Here is an 18,472-nt window from a genome sequence, read left to right as displayed (position 1 = left end):
AGCTCAGGGTGGTGATGGGGAGAATGCTGACTCATTGCAGGGATTGTAACCTATGGCACGGAACAATTTTTGTATACGCTCTTGAATAGGAAACTAATTTGCTCTGTAAACCTTTGGTTAAAGCAGATTTAAAAAAACAAAACAGAAATCCTGGAGGGGTGGACATGGTCTGGGACCATAGTCTTGCTCATCAGAGGAGCTGATAAAGGGAATGGAGGTCAGGGTTGGGGGGACATTGGCATGCAAGGGGAAGAGGGAAAGCAACTGGGAAACAACTGCTGCCTGCTCTGCAGCTTCAGGTTTGGCTGGCCTGGTCCCTCCCATGTGCAGTAGGATGTGGGAGACCACAAGAATACAGGCAACGCGACTGCGTCAGACAGCGAACTCTGCGGTCCTCAGCACATCAGGGAGGCCTAAGCAGACATGACATATAAACAGCCATGCTGCTACCGGATGAGGAGTCCATCAAGCACGCCCACGGCAAGCACGTGGAGTCTGGAGGAGGGAGTTCTTTACACCTGCAGTCGGATCAGGAACCAGAAAACCTACAACTAGGTGCTGACATCCAACTGGGTCTTGAGACCACACAGGATGAGAAGAGAAGGTAAAAACACGTATCAAGTCTCATCATGTTCTAGTAGCTGGCGAGACACTTCAATGAACATTTTCTTCCAGGAAGAAGAGCAGCACAAGCAAAAAAAAAAAAAAACTCCATTGCCATGGAGTCAGTTTTGACTCATAGTGGCCCTACAGGACAGAGTAGAACTGCCCCATAGGGTTTCCAAGGCTGTAATCTTTATAAAAGCACGCTGCCACATATTTCTCTCAAAGAACGGCTGGTGGGTTTGAACTGCTGACTTTTAGGTTAGCAGCAGAGCTCTTAACCACTGCACCACCACTGCACCACCAGGATGTGAAAATATCATAGCGCCCTTTCTTTCGCCTTTGGAAGATGCTCACTCAAGCTGCTGGAGGCCCTGGACTGAGTTCCACAGGCTAGGGGAAATGTTTTCTCTATCACTGTTCCCTTGTTAATATGGAAAAAATCTACTAAAGATGAATTGTTTCTTTCTACTTCTAGGAAGTCACCCCAGAGCAATAATCAGAGATCTACACCAAGAACAGGAAACCAAATATCCAACCATTAGAATTAGACTGTTTAAAATACCACGTAGTCACCAAAAAGTATGTTGCAAACAATGAGTTAATGGCAAGGAAATAGCTACAACCATATTAAATTAAAAGGGCAAGCTATAAAACAGTATGATCCCAATTTCATGGAAAAAAGGAGAAATATACATTAAAAAAAAGTCTGAAAGGAAATACATCAAAATATTCAAAGAGCTTCACTCTGTATGGTGGGATTATGGGTAATATCCTTCTTCATCCTTGTTGTCTATTTTCTACAATGAATGTGTTTTGCTTTTTTTAATTAGATAAAAACACAATGCTTTTGTTTTTGTTTTTTTTTAAGCACTTAATTGAAAACAGGCCCACGTGGGGTAGGCTCACCTTCTGTAGGATGGGGGTGGGGCAGGCGTTGTCAAACAGGACTGAGCTGAAGATCCCATACACGCCCTCCTCAAGGTGGTACACGATGGTCTTGGGGGTGAAACCGTTTTCCTCTGCAGGGAGGGGAGGGGTCAGGGGCCACACGGGCAGCAACGTGAGGGGGGTGGTAGTTGGGAGCTAGCATGAAGGTGTACTCAGCAGGCCTGACAGATCTCTGAAGCAAAAGGACAGGCCCCTTCCTCAACTATAGGGTGGGTCATGTGGGGTGTGCCATGAGGTTCAGCAGCGTGTTGGGAACACTAGTGCTTGCAAGTGAGCAAGCCTGCCCAGGACACACTCCCCTACCTGCATGTGAGGCCCTTGATGCAAAGGCAGCCCACCTAATCACAGAGACCCCCAAGAGGTTTGGCCACTTGCTCAGGGGCACACAATGGGGCCAGGGTGAGCCAGAACGAGAAGCCAAGTCTCCTGGGTGGACTAGATAGGTCAATCCCCCAGATCTATAAAGGAGGCCAGAAGAATGCGGTTCCCCGCCACACACACAGGACATTCTACCTGGAACCCACCACTCTCCCCACAGATTCTCTCTGAGGAAGAGCACATTAATCTGTCTCTGCTCTCCTGCCTGAGGGTCCCAGAGCAGAGGCCAAAGCTCCAAGACCAGAGTCCCTGACACCTCTCACTCACAGGGAGTAAAGGAAGGTCTGATAAGGAAGGGCAGGGAAGAGCGCTGATGGAGGCAGGTGGGCACAGAGGCTTCGTCAGCCTGGCCTGAACTTGAATCCCAGCACTGACCCTCATCAGCTGTGTGACCTTGGGCTAGTGACTCAACCTCTCCATGCCCATGTTCTGACACCTGTCAAGTGGACTTAAATACAGTAATTAACTATTTTCATTACGTTATGAGAAGCAGCAGGGTGAGTAAGACCCTGCACTTCGAAGAGGAAACAGACATAGGGTCAAATTCTGGCTTACGTCTTACTAGCTATTAAGCAAGTCACTCCTACTTTCTTTGGCTCTCAGTTTTCTCATCTGTAAAATGGGAGTTAATAAAATATTCTTTCTAAGGTTGTTTTGATCACAATCTTCACAAAATATGAACATGCCTAGCAAAAGGAATGCTAAGCATCTCTGAGGTGCGGGAAATTGATTGTAACTTTCCCTAAAGCAAGGGCCCCTTGTCTAGATTCCGTCACCCTTTGCCACTAGGCCTAAAACCAGACCCTGCTCAGTCAGCCACTGTCCCCAGCCACAGGGGAGAATGGGGCTTTCCTGCCCACCTGGCACCTACCCTCCCTGCTGGGCTGATCTAAAAGAACCTCCTTCTTGGCAATGATGTTGACAGCCAAGGTGAACGCCGAGGTCACGTAGTAGCGCCCTAGCTCGGCAAGGATGTCCACACCACAGCCCTCTGGGAAATACAGGTCCAAGGCCGAGTTGATCACAGAAGCAATCTGGGTAAGAAGAAAGGTGGGGGGACAATTTCATGTTTAAAATGTGAGGTTTATGCTAAAGACTTACAATAGCTCCAACTCTATTTCTTGAAAGATTCTTTGATTTCATGAAGAAAGATTTGGCAGCTGCTGCGGTCCCAGCTGGTAACTACAGACAGCTGGCGAGGGAGGTAGGAAGGAGACAGATCTGGGTTGAGACCTTCATCATGTATAAATAGCCTCCTCTAATGCCCCCAACAATGGGAAGGGGCACTCTTAATATAACAGCTGGTACTCCAACTCCAGAAGTCTTGATGTAGATATTTTACAAATAACCAATTTGTTAAACAACACATTTTGATTATAAAAATTTCAGAAAATACAGAAAAGGAAAAAGAAGATAAAGTCATCCTTCATTCCATCACCCAGAGGAACCTACACATCGTTAACTTTTGGGAGTAGCTCCTTTAATTCTTTTCTATACAAACAAGCCTATTCTTTTATAGTAAACATGGTAGGGCTGCATGATTTTTATAACCTGTTATACTCAACTAACTGCCTGCGAATGACCTTCCCATATAATTATTTTCATCATAAAAAATGTACCAATCCCCAATCGTTAGGTAGACCAGGGAAATCCACTAGATTCTGTTATAACCAATGCTGCAATACTCATCTTTGAGGTTAGCACTGTGTCCACCCCTGATTATGTCCTTGGGGTCATGCCTAGATGTATTTCAAGACAGGAAGCTTTTTCTAAAGGAAGCGACCCCTAGTGGTTGGAGTGGGGAGTGAGACACATCTTTCTTGATTTCATCTCACAAGTGAGCAGACAGATGGACTGGGAGTGGACACAGAGGTGGGCTTTTCCTTCCCTTGCTCTCCCACCAATATCTTACCAGTCCACCTGAGGCAAATAGGGGATACTTAGACCCTCAAAGAGTCTATGACTTATGCAGATATGTCCTGTGAGGCTGGTCATGTGCATGGGCTGGCGTCAGGCAGAGCTAAGCGTCCGGCCAAATTCTGCCGTCGACTCAGGAAATGAGTTAACTTCTATAAGCCTCAGTCTACTATGCTGTTGTAGCATGGGATAATAAGTGAGATAATCCAGATAAAGCACCCAGCCCAGCATGCAGCACACAGGACCACTCACAGCAGGCTCCCTGTAATCACTAAACCCTCAGTGGCCCCTGCCCCCACCCCCTAGAAGGCAGTGCAGACACTGCTGGCCCCAGGGTTACCTCTTCAAATCTCACTTTGGCTCCCTCCACACCAGGGAATCCACCACCAAGGTCCAGGATGTACATTCTGTGGCCCAGCTCAACACCCATTTCAAACACAAGCCGGGCATCTGCGATGGATTGAGCGAAGGCCTGAGGGTCAGGACAGCCACTGCCAATGTGAAAACTGGAGAGGGAGGGAGGGATAACCTTGGCGTACATGCAGGGCACCAGTGCCACCACCCCAACCCCAGCTGGTCAGGCCTTGTCTTTGGCAGGCCTGAAAGGTTAAATGGGTTGCCAATAGCCATGTGGCATGTAAGGGGTGGACAGGAGGCTAGACCCAGAGTCTCATCACTTGGTGCTCCTCCCATCCCGCCATGCCACGCTGCCCCTGGAGCTGCGCCTTCTGGGATGAGGGCTGGAGCCCCAGCGTCAGCCAGAGCTGGATATGCCTCTTAGTTAGCCATGTGACCCTGGCAAGTTACTTAACCTGCCTGTGTTCTAGTCTCCCCATCTATAAAATGGGGATAAGACCCCATACCACACAAGGCTGTGGGATAATGTACATAAAGCATTTAGCACAGTGCCTGGCTAAGTAGAGAATACATGAAAGCAATATTGCTGGGTCATTATTATACCTCTTTCCTCTCCCTGCAAGAAAAGAGGCAGAACAAGCATGTGAATGTACAATCTTTGGCTGATAAAAGCCCCAGGAAGCCAGGTCCCTGGGTGGACCTTCTGGGGACTGTGGGGGTTAGGATAGAAGAACACTCCAAACCTTCTTTTAAATGAGAGGGCACTCTCGAAGGGCCTAATTCCAGGCCCAGTGACAGGCCCTTCTTGGAGGCCCTGGGGGAGGTCTCATCCGGAATTGATCAATTCCTGGGAAACAGACAGTGGGCCTGGCATGGCGGGGGGATGGCAGAGATCCCAGAGCTCACCTCACACCCACCACCTCTATGTGGCTCTTCTTGGCATTTTCAAGTAGGTGTCTGCAGGATTTCAGTGACGCTCCAAACTTCATGCTCAGTCGGCTCAGGGAGTGGGAGTCATCGGTAGCGATACACAGAACCATCCTGAGGAGACACGGAGCCCACTTCCACTGGGGCAGCCCCGCCTCCTCCACCCCAAATACGTCTTCTCAGAGTCCAGTATGTGACCCACATGGCTCAGAACTGCCTCACTCCTCCCCAGGCGCTGCTCCGGTTCCCTGAGTGCTGTCCCATTTATCCCCCAAATGTCCCTGGGCTTCTCCTTCTCTGGGTAGCTCCAATCGCCCTCCACAGCAGCCAGAGTTTTAAAACTTTTCATTCAGGAAGGGAACCATTTTTAAACAAAATCTTAAGGAGAACCCCAATACTACATAAAACAGACAAAATGGAAAGTGCTCTGGGTGAACCAGAGTGATCCCGCCCACCTGGCCTCCCCTTCACCAGGAGACCCGCCCTGGAATCCCCACAGAGTCACTAACAGTCTGGAAACCACGGCCTCAGTGAACGGTCCAGCCTTGACCCATTTGCATCAGGTCCCTGGCCAGCATCATTCACTGTCTCCTTCTACCTCTTGCCTGTGGCACATTCCAGCCACACCAAATTTCTGATTATCCACCAAACACCCCATGCCGTTTCTGACCTCCATCCATTTCCTTATGCAGTTCGCTCTATGTATATTTATGCTCCCCTCCCAAATTCTATTCATTCCTCAAGGCCCCCTTCAAATGCCACCTCCTTCGAGAAGCTTCCCTGACACGCCATCCCACCCTCTTAGCCTGTGATTCTGACCTCCATAACACCACGGACTTTGCTCTGCCTGGGCTGCTAACAGTTATTTCTGCCTTTGTTCTAGCCAGGCCCTGGAATCCTGAGTCCAGCCCAGGAGTACCTGCCCCAACCTCCTGTGACTACGACCAGGTCTACTGCAGGGGACACCAGCACTACCTCTTTCTCCTCAAGCTCAGTCCTCTGCCCTAACTCCACTCCCCAAACCCCCTCCTCCCTCATACACCAGCCCAGCCTCCCCATGCAAGTGGTTCGCAGCTTACCTGGCACCAGGGTGACTCTTTGCCACCTTTGCCAGCTCCATCTCATTGTCAAAGCTCAGCAGCCGGACCCCATGCTTGGCAGCATACTTGATCTGTGCAATTTGCTTACAGGGGTTGGCGTAGATGATCTTACTGGCAGGGACACCAATCTGCTGGACCAACTCCATCTCTGCCTGTGGGGTCCCAAACGTGGTGGTGAGGAGGCACCAGGGCCTGCTGAGCCCACGGAGCCCAAGGAAGCACAGATGAGGTCCATAACAGGTGGGCCTCGCTTTAAGACAATAGATATACAGAAATTAGGACTGATGCTGGTTCACCATTCTTTGACAGATAGGGCTGCCACGGAGAGCAAAGCAGGTTAGATACTGCACAATCCGGGTGGGGGGCATTATTCACATAGAATAAAGGGCAGATTTATATATTTATTATAATTTCCTGATAGTAAAGCATCTTTTTTAAAATAATATTTTATTGTTTTTGAAATAATATTTTGTTGTAAAAAAATTACACAGCAAATTAGGTTCCCATTTAACAATGTCTACACATTTTGTTTACTGACATTGGTTACATTTTTCAGTGTGTCAACATTCTCATTATTTCCATTCAGGTTGTTCTGTTTCTAGTACTCTAGCCTCCCTGCCCCCTTGCCTTCTCATCTTTGTTTTAGAGTAAATGTTGACTGTTTGGTCTCATGTAGATGACTTTTTAGAGGAGTGCAGTACTCACAGGTGATATTATTTCAATCTGTTATTTAGCTAAAAGATGACCTCATACAGTAATTTTGGCTCAAGGTTTAAAGAGTATCTCAGAGCCACAGTCTTGGGGAGTTCTCTAGTCTCAACCGACCCAGTAAGTCTGGACTTTTTAAGAATTTGAGCTCCGTTCCACATTTTGCTCGCCTTCTATCAGGATCCTTCTATTGTGTCCCTGATCAGGATGGTTGGTAGTGATAGCAGGGCACCATCTAGTTCTTCTGGTCTCAGCAGTGAAGCATCTTGTTCTGACAAAATCAGTATACTGATTATAACTGTTATAAAAAAATAACAATAACAATCAGTATACTGATTATAAAATAAATAAGGGATGCATTTTCTAATTCACACAAAGGCACTCTATGGACTCATAGGGGCCCTAACAACGGGATTCTGACATTTTCCTGGCTGATTTAAATGTTTAGAGAATATTACTTGGTGTATTAGAAAGCCCACCAGATCATGATAAAAATTTGGCAATGGATATTGGTTATGGTTGCACATGATTAATGTAATTGATGTCTCTAAATTGTACATTTGAAAAAGCATTAAATTGGCCAATGTTGTATTATATATATATGTACAATAAAAAATAATAATTAATTAATTAATTTTTAAAAAAGAAAGTCCACCAGACCAAGCATCTTTTTGAAACAGGTTACCTAACCTCCAAAGACCTGCTCTGTATGTGGCACTATGCTGGGGGACCTGTCTCCCTTCAGGGGCTCGTCTTCTTCACATTCCTCTACCTGACTGCTGTATTAATGATACAGACAATAATAATGACAATGTGATGATGACGATGGTAACGATGTTCGCTGAGCACCTACTACAAGCCAAGCACTGAACTAGACGATTTACATCTGATGTCGGGAAACTTTTTCTGCAAAGGGCCAGAGAGTAAATATTTTAGACTTTCTGGGCCATACGGTCTCTGTTGCAACTATTCAACTGCCATTGTAGTGTGAAAGCTGACAGAGACAATACGTAAATCAGTGAGCTTGGCTGTGATCCAATAAAACTTCACAAAATCAGGTGACAGGCTGGACTTGCCCCACCACCCATAGTTTGCTGACCATTGCTTTAGCTTACTATTTTATTTGATACTTACAATAACCAATCAGATGGTATTAGTGCCATTCTACAGAGGAGGAAACTCATGCTCAGAGAAGCCACATAGCAAGTAGGTGGTAGAACCAACTTTCAAACTCAGGTTTGACTCTCCATGAATAATGGAAGGAAGTCATGAGGAAAGCAGTTTTAAAACACAGTGGGAGACAGGAGAGCAGCTTTTAGCCATTATGATTCTGCAGTAAGACCCTAGTTTTAATCTAGCAACTTTCAGTCCTAGACATTTATGCACGTTATCTCATGTGATGCTTCTAACTACCCTATGATATTATTTATTGGTATATCCTATGATCCTATTTATTATTACTATCCGATGACCCTGTTTGGAGTCCCTGGGTAGTGCAAACAATGCATCTGGTTGCTAAATAAAAGGTTAGAGATTCGAGTCCACCCAGAGGCACCTCACAAGAAAGGCCTGGTGATCTACTTCTGAAAAGTCAGTCATCGAAAACCCAGTGGAGTATAGTTCTCCTCTGACACACATGGGGTCACCATGAGTCAGATCAACTCAACAGCAACTGGTATGAGCTTATTCATTAAGGAGGACAAAACTGAGTTCAGAGAGGTCCACCTACCTGTGGTGACACAGCCGGGAAGTGGCAGAATGGGACACAAAGGTCCAACCAACTCCAGATCTGGAATTGCTGCCATGACAACTTGTTTTCCAGAGGCAGGAATGTCTCCCCCACGCCCCCCTGGAGTTTGAATGGATATGAAAATGTTTTGCTCCTGTTTCAACACATATGATGAAAAGAGGAGAATCTGTGATTTTGCTTTGATTATAAATATTTAAATCATAGCTATTGTCATTCATTGAAGGTTTATTGTCAGCCATTGTACTAAATATTTTATGTGCATTCTCATTTAACTCTCATAATAATTTTATGAGGAAGGAAGCAGAGGCTCAGAGAGGTTAAGTGACTTACACAGCATGTAAGTAGCAGAGCTGTAATTCTAACCCAGGACTGTCAGACTTGTGCATCCCTGCTTTTAACCACAGTACCGTAAGGGCGAATACAATCTCGGGGCTGAACAGATATTTATTGAGCATCTAATAAGTCATCAGGCTCTGTGATAGGCTGATGAAAACAAGTAGTGAATAAATCAGACTGGTTTCTGACCCCATGGAGCTTTCAGGCTGGTGGGGAAGACAGGCAGCCTCAAGGAAATACTGAGTAATGATAGAATTACAAATGAGAAATAGCCTTGAAGAGTAAGTACAGGATGCTAGAGAACCTGCAAGGGGGAGATCTGAGTGTGAGGGGTGAAATCTAAGGATCAGAAATCTAAGCTGAGTCCTGCAGAAGAGAGCTCAGCCAGGCCAAGAGGAAGGAAGGATATTTCCAGTGGAGGAAATAGCCTGTGCAGAGGTTTCGAGGCAAGAAGATGATGGATCTGATCAAGGAGCTGAGAGAAGGCTGCAGTGCCTGGGCAGGGTGAGCACAGAGGGGTGCAGATGAGGTCAAAGGGAAGCAGCAGAGCCAACAGGGAAACAACCGAGAAGGCTGCATAGAGATTTCGTTATTCTACCCTGAGAGTGATGGGAAACAGTTTGAAGGGTTTCAAGAAGGGAAATGACTTGATCAGATTTGCATTTTAAAATATTGCTCTGGCTACCATATGAAAATGGGCTGAGGGAAGGCAACGCGCAAGGGGTTCTGGGGAGATCCATCAAGCCACTCCAGCGGCTGTCCAATGGCCTGGGGAGAGACGCGAGCCTGCTCTAGAAATGCATTTGGGAGGCAGGGTTGTCAAGCTTGGTGACGGCCTGCGCGTGGGGGCGGGGATGGGGGCATAAGAGGGGCTGCAGCAGCCAGCAAACTGAGGTTCATTCACTGAGGGAAAGGGGAAGATCATGAGGGCATTTGAGCACAATGGGTTTCAGACACCCTGTGGTGTCAAGTCAGCAGCTGGACACACAGGTCTAGGCTAGAGGTCAAAACATGGGCAGCATACTGATGGCATTTAAAGCCATGGGAGGAGATAAAATCCCCTAAGAAGAGGGAGAGTTTACAAGGGAAGGGGGCCTGAGACTGAATCCAGCAGAGCTGTACCATTTAGAGGGCAGTATACGACAGGGACGACCACTGTCTGTCAGTTTGTCATACTGCAGTGGCTTGCATGTTGCTATGATGCTGGAAGCTACGCCACCAGTATTTCAAGTACTAGCAGCGTCACCCATGGTGGACAGGTTTCAGCAGAGCTTCCAGACAAAGAAAGACAGATAGAGAGGCCTGGCAACCTACCTCCAAAAATTAGCCAATGCAAATCCTATGAATCATAAGAACATTGTCTGATATTGTGCTGTAAGATGAGCCCCATAAGTCGGAAGGCACTCAAAATGCACAGTGCCTATACCAATGGACTCAAGTCTACCAACAATCATAAAGATGGCACCAGAAGAGTCAACATTTTGTTATGGGTCACTGTAAGTCGGAGCCAACTTGACAGCAACTAACAACAACAGGAGACATGGGAGAGCCGACTCCTAGGACCTGAGAAGAGGTGAGGAGAGAGACATCTCCAGAAAAGGGACAGTCGTACACAGAGTATGATGCCATTTTTTTAAAAGCAAACCCTGTCAGCTTGTGTCTGGGCAGAAGGAAGCATCTCAACTGTCAGAGGTGCCTAGTGAAGGTGGCGGCAGGACAGAGCAGTGTTCACTTTTCATCTTGTATACTTTTGAATTCTCTAAAACCAGTTCATATGTTATTCTTGAGTTTCTTCTTTAAAAATCTGTGTTGAATATTGTTGAAAGGTCAGATAACAAGAGGACCAAGGAGCGTCACCTGAGCTAAATACATCAACAGGAACAGGTCACCAAAACCCGCTGAGTTTAAAGCTATTGAAGAAAGGTATACACCGTATGAACACCTTTTATATTTTATTATAAAATTACAGAATATTTTATATTTTTTCTGTGGGTCATATGTATAAGTACTTTTAAAATACGATATACCCACCAAATTTATAACAGTGATTATCTCTGGTGACATAAAGCTGATGCCCTACCCTTTATTTTTGGCAAATGTATCAATTTATTTGAATCATTCAAAATTAATGTTTAAAATAAGGTACTCACAAAAAATAATAATAAAATAAATAAGATGCTCAGTGGGTTTAGAATCCCGGAGATTGCTGGGGATCTTGGGTAAGAGGCAGTGGCTTAGAACAGTGAGAATGGAGGTCAGGAGGCAGTGGCTTAGGGGGTGGGTGCTGAGGAAAGACACAGTAAGTATAGACAACTCTGTTGAGTCTGGCCATGAAGAGAGGGCAAGGGATTGGGCTGGAGGGGGATGTGGTTCCAGGGTGGGGTTTTAAATAAAATGGGAGGATGCTGAAGAAGACCGAGAGACAGGGCAAGAGTAGATGGTGCCTGGCTACCACCAATGACCGCCCTGACAGGGAACACAACAGAGTCCCAGGCACAGCAGGAAAAAAAATGTATAACACATTTCAAATTCACGTAAAAAGACCAGACTTAATGGTCTGACAGAGACTGGAGGAACCCCTGAAACTACTGCCCCCATACGCTCTGTTAACCCAGAACTGAAACCATTCCCAAAGCCCAGTTTTCAGACAAAGAATAAACAGGCCTATAAAACAAAAAATAGTATAAGTGAGGAATGTGCTTCTTAGTTCAATCAAACACCCGAGACCAAATGGGCAGCTCCTGTCCAAAAGCAGGATGAGATGGCAGGAAGGGACAGGAATCAGATGAATGGACACAGGGAACCCAGGGTGAAAAGAGGGAGTGTGCTGTCATATTGGGGGACTGTAACCAATGTCACAAAACAATGTGTATAAATTTTTGAATGAGAAATTAACTTGAGCCATAAACTTACACCTAAAGTACAATTAAAAAAAAAAAACTACCAAGAGAAAGGGCAAGAGGCGGGAGCAGGAGAGATGGCGCAAGGTCCTTGAGAAGATGGGCAGGTGCACCCAGCGCTCCTGTGTAAGGCGTGGCTCAGTAGCCTGTCCAATCATGCCTGGGCTTCCGTCAGCTAAGGCAAGGTGTTGTCAAGGGTGCCGCGCGATATGGCCAACCAGAAGAGGGCAGCCTCGGCCTTCCTAGAAAAGCTATGCATCCAGGAGCCATTTCTCATAAATGCACCAAAGGGTCTGCGAGAAAGGGTCGCCAAGAAAGGGACTGGCTTTTCCTCACCCTTGCAGTTGGCCGAGGGCACCCACCACTGGGAATCCAAGGCTCACCTCAGCCATCCGCTGCTGGAAAAGAAAGCTGGGATGGAGTCCAGACCACATTCCCATATTCACACTACCACTTCCCAGTACCTGACCCCGGGCAAGTTGCTCAACCTCTGTGCCTCAACTCACTTCCTTATATACTAAATGCTTCCTCACAGGGTTGTCAGAATCCTGGCAATAATGGCCTCACAGAGCTGTTACGAGAATAAAGTGAGATCATGTACAGAAAACACTTGGCAAAGCGCCTAGCACCACAGAAGCACTCACCAAGCTGGTAGCTGCTTTAAATGTCCCCAATTTTCAAGGTCTTTTTAAGCTTCACAGCCAACAATCTGATCTTTGGAGGCCAGGCCCTGAGGCTAGAGGGCCAAGCACCTCACCACTGGGTTTCCAGAAGCTGAGGACACTCGTCAGTGGGATTTGGTCCTGCTCTTCAAACCCTGGTGGTGTAGTAGTTAAGAGCTACAGCTACGGCTGCTAACCAAAAGGTCGGCAGTTTGAATCTATGAGGCGCTCCCTGGAAACCTTATGGGGCAGTTCTACTCTGTCCTATAGGGTCGCTACGAGTCGGAATCGACTGGACAGCAATGGTTTTTTTTTTTTTTTTCCTTCATTTCTGGACTAAGGGGTCGGAAAAGGCTCCCCTTTCTCCTGACCTGGAGCAGAGACCCAGTACACTGCATGCAGCAGCAAGAAGGCAAGTCCTGCCTGTTACCAGCAAGCTGTATGCAAATGGGCCCCCGGGTTTCCTCAACCGTAAAACAGAAATAACTCTCCCTATGGAGTCCTGGTGGTGCAGTGGTTAAGAGCTTCACTGCTAACCGAAAGGTCAGCAGTTTGAATCCACCAGCCGCTCCTTGGCAACCCTACAGGGTAGGTCTACTCAGTCCTATGGGGTCACTATGTGCTGGAGTTGACTGGACGGCAATGGGTGTGGTTATGATTTTAGGCACCTCACAAGGAGTCCCTGGGTGGCGCAAACGGTCAGGTTAAACACTCAATTACTAACAGGAAAGTTGGTGGTTTGAACCCACCCAGAGGTCTGGCAATCCGCTTCCAAAAGGATACAGCCTTGAAAATCCTATGGAGTGCAGTTCTAGTCTGCAGTACATGGGGTGGCCATGAGTTAGAATCAATTTGACAGCGCTTGAATTTTTGTTTTGGTTATGCACCTTGCAGGGCTTTATGTAAGACATACACCAAATGAGGCGTGCAAAGGGCTTATGCAAAGAGGCTTTGCAGGTGACAAGAAGGAGAGACTCATCTAGTACTAAGAGCACTGACAATGAGCTAGCTAACCTGCTCATTCAGCCCATCCCATCCTAGGACACACCTCTCTCCCACCCGGAATACCCTTCAGCCCTGCCATCCTGCCCATGCTAGCTCTCCTCCTTTCTCCTCCAGGAAGCCTTTCTAGCTCTCCTCACAACATTCAGCCATATTGCTCACCAGGATTTAAAAGGGTACCCCTCTCAGAACCACCATTGCTAACCATTAAGGAAATAACAGTAATGACAATATCATAAATCAATGCACACAGCTATGTGTCCGTCTCAGGGCCTTTGCACTTGCTGTTGCCCCGCCTAGAACACTCTCCCCCTAGTTAACCACGTAGCTTGATCCCCTGCTTCCTTCACTTCTATATGCAAATTTCAGAGAAGCCTTCCATGGTCAAACTATTTTAAATTGCAGTCCTCCCTTCCAACATTTCCTCCTGTCCCTCCAAGGCATTTACCATCTAAAATACATATTTTAAATCCATCTAAAAAATATATTTTAATTCTTTAACTTGTTTATTTTCTAGAAAGCAAGTTCTATGAGGAAAGGGCTTTTGTTTTGTTTTGTTTTGGTCACTGCTAAATCTCTGCCTAGAAGAGTGCTTGGCCCCATAGTAGGTGCTCAATAAATATTTGCTGAATACATAAGTGAGATATGGTCAGTACTGTACTCTCAGGAAAAATATACCGCTTTAAAGGCTTTTATCATTAAGTAAGAATAGAACAAAAATAGATGCACCAGGCATTCCACCCAAGGACAACCGAGTCCTACTGCACCCTGTACTGCCAGCCCTACCTAGCAGTCACTAGCACATGGTAGGAGTTCAATAAATATTTGGGGAATGAATAATAAATGACAGTATATATGCAAAGTAGAGAGTAGGAGGGAATTAAGACACCAACAGAAATCAAATTAGAAGACAGTAGAATACACACACACACACACACATACAAAAACCTATTCCCGTCGACTTGATTCTGACTAATAGTGACCCTATAGGACAGAGTAGAACTGCCCCATACGGTTTCCAAGGAGTGCCTGGTGGATTTGAACTGTCGACCTTTTGGTCAGCAGCCATAGCTCTTAACCACTATACCACCAGGGTTTACACATACACACACACACACACACAAGGAAACCTAAAAGGATTAATTAAGAGAATGCAGTCACATATTATTAAGATTACAGAAGAAAAAATAAAATAAAACCAATGATATGAAGGTTTTTTGTTTTTTAATTAGAAGAATACCATGCATAGATCTATGCCAAGAAGTTTGAAAATCTCCATTAAAAATGTGGCCCATTCACTCAGGGACACACGAGGTTCCAAAGTAGAACTTCAAGGATGACAAAATCCACGCTCAGAGCTCCTCATTTCTCCCTCCCTCCTTCCCCTCAGAGAGTAGGGGCCAGCTGCAGGTCACTCCTGCTTCCCCAGGGCCCACCCACACCAGCCCAGCCATGTGCATGCTCAGTAAGCAGCCAGTCTCAGCACACCGATGGGAGGCAGGGGGCTCACCTTGTTGGCACAGCTGAAGCCCAGCCCCAGCTCAGCCAGGGCCTTCAGCACACCTGGGCTGCTGTTGCACTTGACAGCGTAAAAGGGCCGGACTCGTGGCAGGCACTTGAGAAAGCCAAAATGCTTCCTCACTATGGCACCCAGATCAGCCACGAAGAAAGCAGCAACCTCGCCCTGTGCAACAAGATGGGTGGGTGTGAGACTCCACCCAGCTCCCTCCCTGTCCATGCCATCCGCAGTCCCCAAGCACTCAACCCAAGCTCAGCTCTGGCCACAATGCTACCCTGCTCTAAAACTTTCTGGGGCTCCCCACGCCTACAGGGTAGAAGATAAACTCAGCCTGGCATTGGAGACCCCCATGGTCCAGCCCCAGTCCCTCCCCTGATGCAGCTCAAGCTCCAGCTGCAGGCTGGATCATTTTCCCACCTGCAAGCCTTTGTTCCTGCTAGGCCCTCCATTTAGGATGCCCTTCCCCCACTTCTGTCTGGCAAAATCCTAATCTATCTTCAAGTTTCAGCTCAAATGCTACCTTTCCCAAACCGCTAAGGCAGCTCTGCCCTGGATGCTGCCAGCGCACTTTGCATGTGCTTCCGAAGTACCACAGCTGTGTATACATCTGTCTTCTCCAGAAAAGGGCAAATTCCTTGAAGGCAGAAGCCACAACTATGGCCTACAACCACTGCCTTTCACGTAGTAAGTGCGCAGTGAGGCCCGGAAGTAGTCCCACTGCCAGCACAATCCAACCTTATGGACAACTGCTCATCACAGATTTGCGAGAGCTGAGCATGTATGAGGCTGAGGGTAAGACAGTACTTAAACCCTCCCTGGGACTCAGTTTCCCTTTTATGCAACACTTTTTTTTTACTGATGCCCACTGGTGTCAGACACTATTCTAAGGGACAGAGATGACCAGACAGGGCTCTAGCACAGAAGGGGCTTGTGTCTGGAAGAGCAATTAAAAGTCCATTCAGCAAACGTTAGTTGGGAGTTGCTACAGAGTGCAGTGAGGGTGCCATAGAGAAAGAAAATGCTAACTCCACCTGAGGCCATCAGGAAAAGGCAACACTGATGAGAAGTAATGACCAGAAATAGGTAAGGGAGAGGGGCTGGGAGAAGGGAGGCCCAGGCAGAGGACACAGCCTGGTCAAGGCGTGGTATCACTGGGACGTATGAGTTGAGTAGCTCAGCTCTGATGGAGCACAACGTACACTGTGGGAAAAGCCGGAAATGGAGCTATAAAGGCAGGCAGGCCTCCCTGTGCCATGCAAAGAATTTCTTATTTGATTCTGTAGGCAGTGGGGAACCGCTAAAGAATTCTAGTTTTGAGTAGGGCTGTGATGTAGTTGGAGGAGGTGAGATGAGGCAGGGAGGAGGTTAGAGGGGTGGTTTGGGGGCCTTTACAGGGAGGAGGACTAAACTCTGCAGTGAGGTTCCAGAAGAGCACAAGGGAGAGTTATTTAAGGAGGCAGAATTCACAGAGCTTGGTGATGCCCAGATGTGGAAGGTGGGGGTCGGGGGGAGGATTCCCAGGTTTGTGGCCTAACACAAAAAGGAGGTACAGGTTTGGAGACGAGGACCAGGAATTGGGAAAAAATGAGTCCCTCTCTTGCCAACAGAAAGGGCTGAATACCAAGTAAGTGAAAGAAAAAGATGAGGGTCCTGGGGGCCCTTCCAGAGGAGGCAGCTGAGCCTGCACAGGGAACAAGCCATCCACTCCCACCCCTAGCCCCTCACCGTGGTGGCCTGTGAGGCCCCCAGAGTGAGTTCCTCCAGCAGGTCTCGGGTGCTGAAGCCCTCCTCCACCATCACAAAGTCTGATTCACTCAGGTAGCCAGCCATGCCGAGGAGGAGCAGGAGCCCACGGGCTGGATGGAGCCGCCTCTTCTGCTGCTGCTGCCGCCTTAGAAAGTATGCAACACACTATGGGGGGAGAGGGAGAGGGCCGATGTGGGGGCCGCCCTCCGCTGCTCCCTCCCTCACCTCCTCAGGCCAGGACACCCAGTCTCACCACATCCCGCTCCCAGAACAAGCCTGGGGAACTTAGTTTTACTGGGAAGGCTGGGGATGGGGATGAATCCTGGATTCTAGACAGGGGCAAGGCATCGTATGCCTTGAAGTCACAGCCTCTCCAAGCCTCAGTTGTCCCATCTGCAAAATGGAGGGATTGTTTTGGAGATGCTCACCGGCTCTGAAATTCCAGGAACGAGGGAAAGAATGAGAGAGAGGGAGCTGGACAGCTGAGAAGCTTAGGTAGGGAAGGTTCCAGGGCCCTCAGTCAGCACCACGCCCACCTAGAGAGACTGCGTATAGCCACGCAAAGCAGGAGTTTAGGTTCGACTCCACTCTCTGCTGCATGGCTTTGGGTCCGCTTGGTCCCCTCTCGTAGCCTCAGTTTTCTCGTTTGTCGATGGGGGCCTGGCTAGTCCTCCTGTGCTAGGATTCTAAGCGCACATGGGGACGCCACAAGGTGGTGGGGGCTGCGGGCTCGCAGCAAGAACAGGTTGAGGCTCTGTCCGAGCGACCCCTCCTGAATGCGGAGCCAAGGTCCCACTCCCCCAGCCCCATCCCCTTACCAAGCCCCGTCCTCCTTCGCGGGGGTCAGAGCCAGGTGTGCTGCTAGGGGGGGTCGCCGGTGACCTCGAAACTTGTGCAACACCCCGAGGAGGAGTGGCAGTTGCGGAGCCGAGGCCCCTGCTGAGGAAGGCAAGAGGGGCGGGGGGCGGGGAGGGGAGCAGGTCAGCACTGGAGCTAAGGGCGCCCCGTCCCCAAGGCTCCCAAAGCCACCTCCTCCCCCGCACTCGCCTTAAAACGCATTTACACGGCTTCGGCCCATAGGTCTCCCCAGCGAGTGAACCGGATCCTCGGCGTCTCCGCTCTCTCGCTCCCCCCGGCTCGGGCCCCGCGGCCTGCGCCCCGCCCGCCCAGCAGCCACCGACCCCACACCCAGCCTTCCGTCCGCTGCCAGCTATATAAGCCCCGCCCAGGCCCCGCCCCTGGGACCTAGGCCCCGCCTCTGCGCTGCCGCCTCTCCGTAGCCCTGGTAACCGCGTGCCGCCATCCTATTGGTCGATTCTGACATAAAGCCTTCAGCTCTGCCTGACTGCTCCGCAAACCTGCGGCTGAATCCTCGCCGCCGATGGTTCTCTGTGACTGGCCCACGTGAGGAAATCCGAAGTGCAGGGCTTGACTCTGAACCCCAAGCGCCCGCGTGGGTAGGATCCTTAGATCCTGGATCTTGGATCTTAGAAAGAGATCAGAAACCGGAAGGTTTCCTATTTGCTCCCGAGAAGCCTTTTATTCTGTGCCTACCACAACTCAGTGGTGCCTCTCTCCTCTTCTCTGCCCAGGGAACTGCTACTCATCCCTCAAAA

At 48.3% G+C, this 18,472-nt stretch overlaps 1 protein-coding gene across 4 annotated transcripts in view; it reads right to left on the bottom strand.

Annotated features, from left to right (window-relative positions):
• AZIN2 (antizyme inhibitor 2) overlaps window positions 1-18,015 on the bottom strand; it is a 35,066-nt gene extending 17,051 nt beyond the window's left edge. Inside the window, exons 1-9 of one of the 4 annotated variants that reach the window (XM_049878673.1) lie at window positions 17,904-18,015; window positions 17,675-17,795; window positions 16,836-17,021; window positions 15,102-15,275; window positions 6,213-6,385; window positions 5,113-5,247; window positions 4,190-4,355; window positions 2,804-2,966; window positions 1,513-1,625 (exon numbers count right to left, since the gene is read on the bottom strand). In XM_049878673.1, the coding sequence (XP_049734630.1) occupies window positions 1,513-1,625; window positions 2,804-2,966; window positions 4,190-4,355; window positions 5,113-5,247; window positions 6,213-6,385; window positions 15,102-15,275; window positions 16,836-16,940 (1,029 nt within the window). In that variant the 5' untranslated portion in view covers window positions 16,941-17,021; window positions 17,675-17,795; window positions 17,904-18,015. Of the gene's footprint in view, window positions 1-1,512; window positions 1,626-2,803; window positions 2,967-4,189; window positions 4,356-5,112; window positions 5,248-6,212; window positions 6,386-12,571; window positions 14,479-15,101; window positions 15,276-16,835; window positions 17,022-17,109; window positions 17,402-17,674; window positions 17,796-17,903 lie in introns of those variants that run through there. The other 3 variants (XM_049878670.1, XM_049878671.1, XM_049878672.1) reach the window with 3 other exon arrangements.
• Window positions 18,016-18,472: the final 457 nt, after the last annotated feature.

This window comes from Elephas maximus, chromosome 3 (assembly GCF_024166365.1).
Source record: "Elephas maximus indicus isolate mEleMax1 chromosome 3, mEleMax1 primary haplotype, whole genome shotgun sequence".
NCBI lineage: Eukaryota > Metazoa > Chordata > Mammalia > Proboscidea > Elephantidae > Elephas > Elephas maximus.
This window is presented reverse-complemented; position numbering and strand designations above follow the sequence as displayed.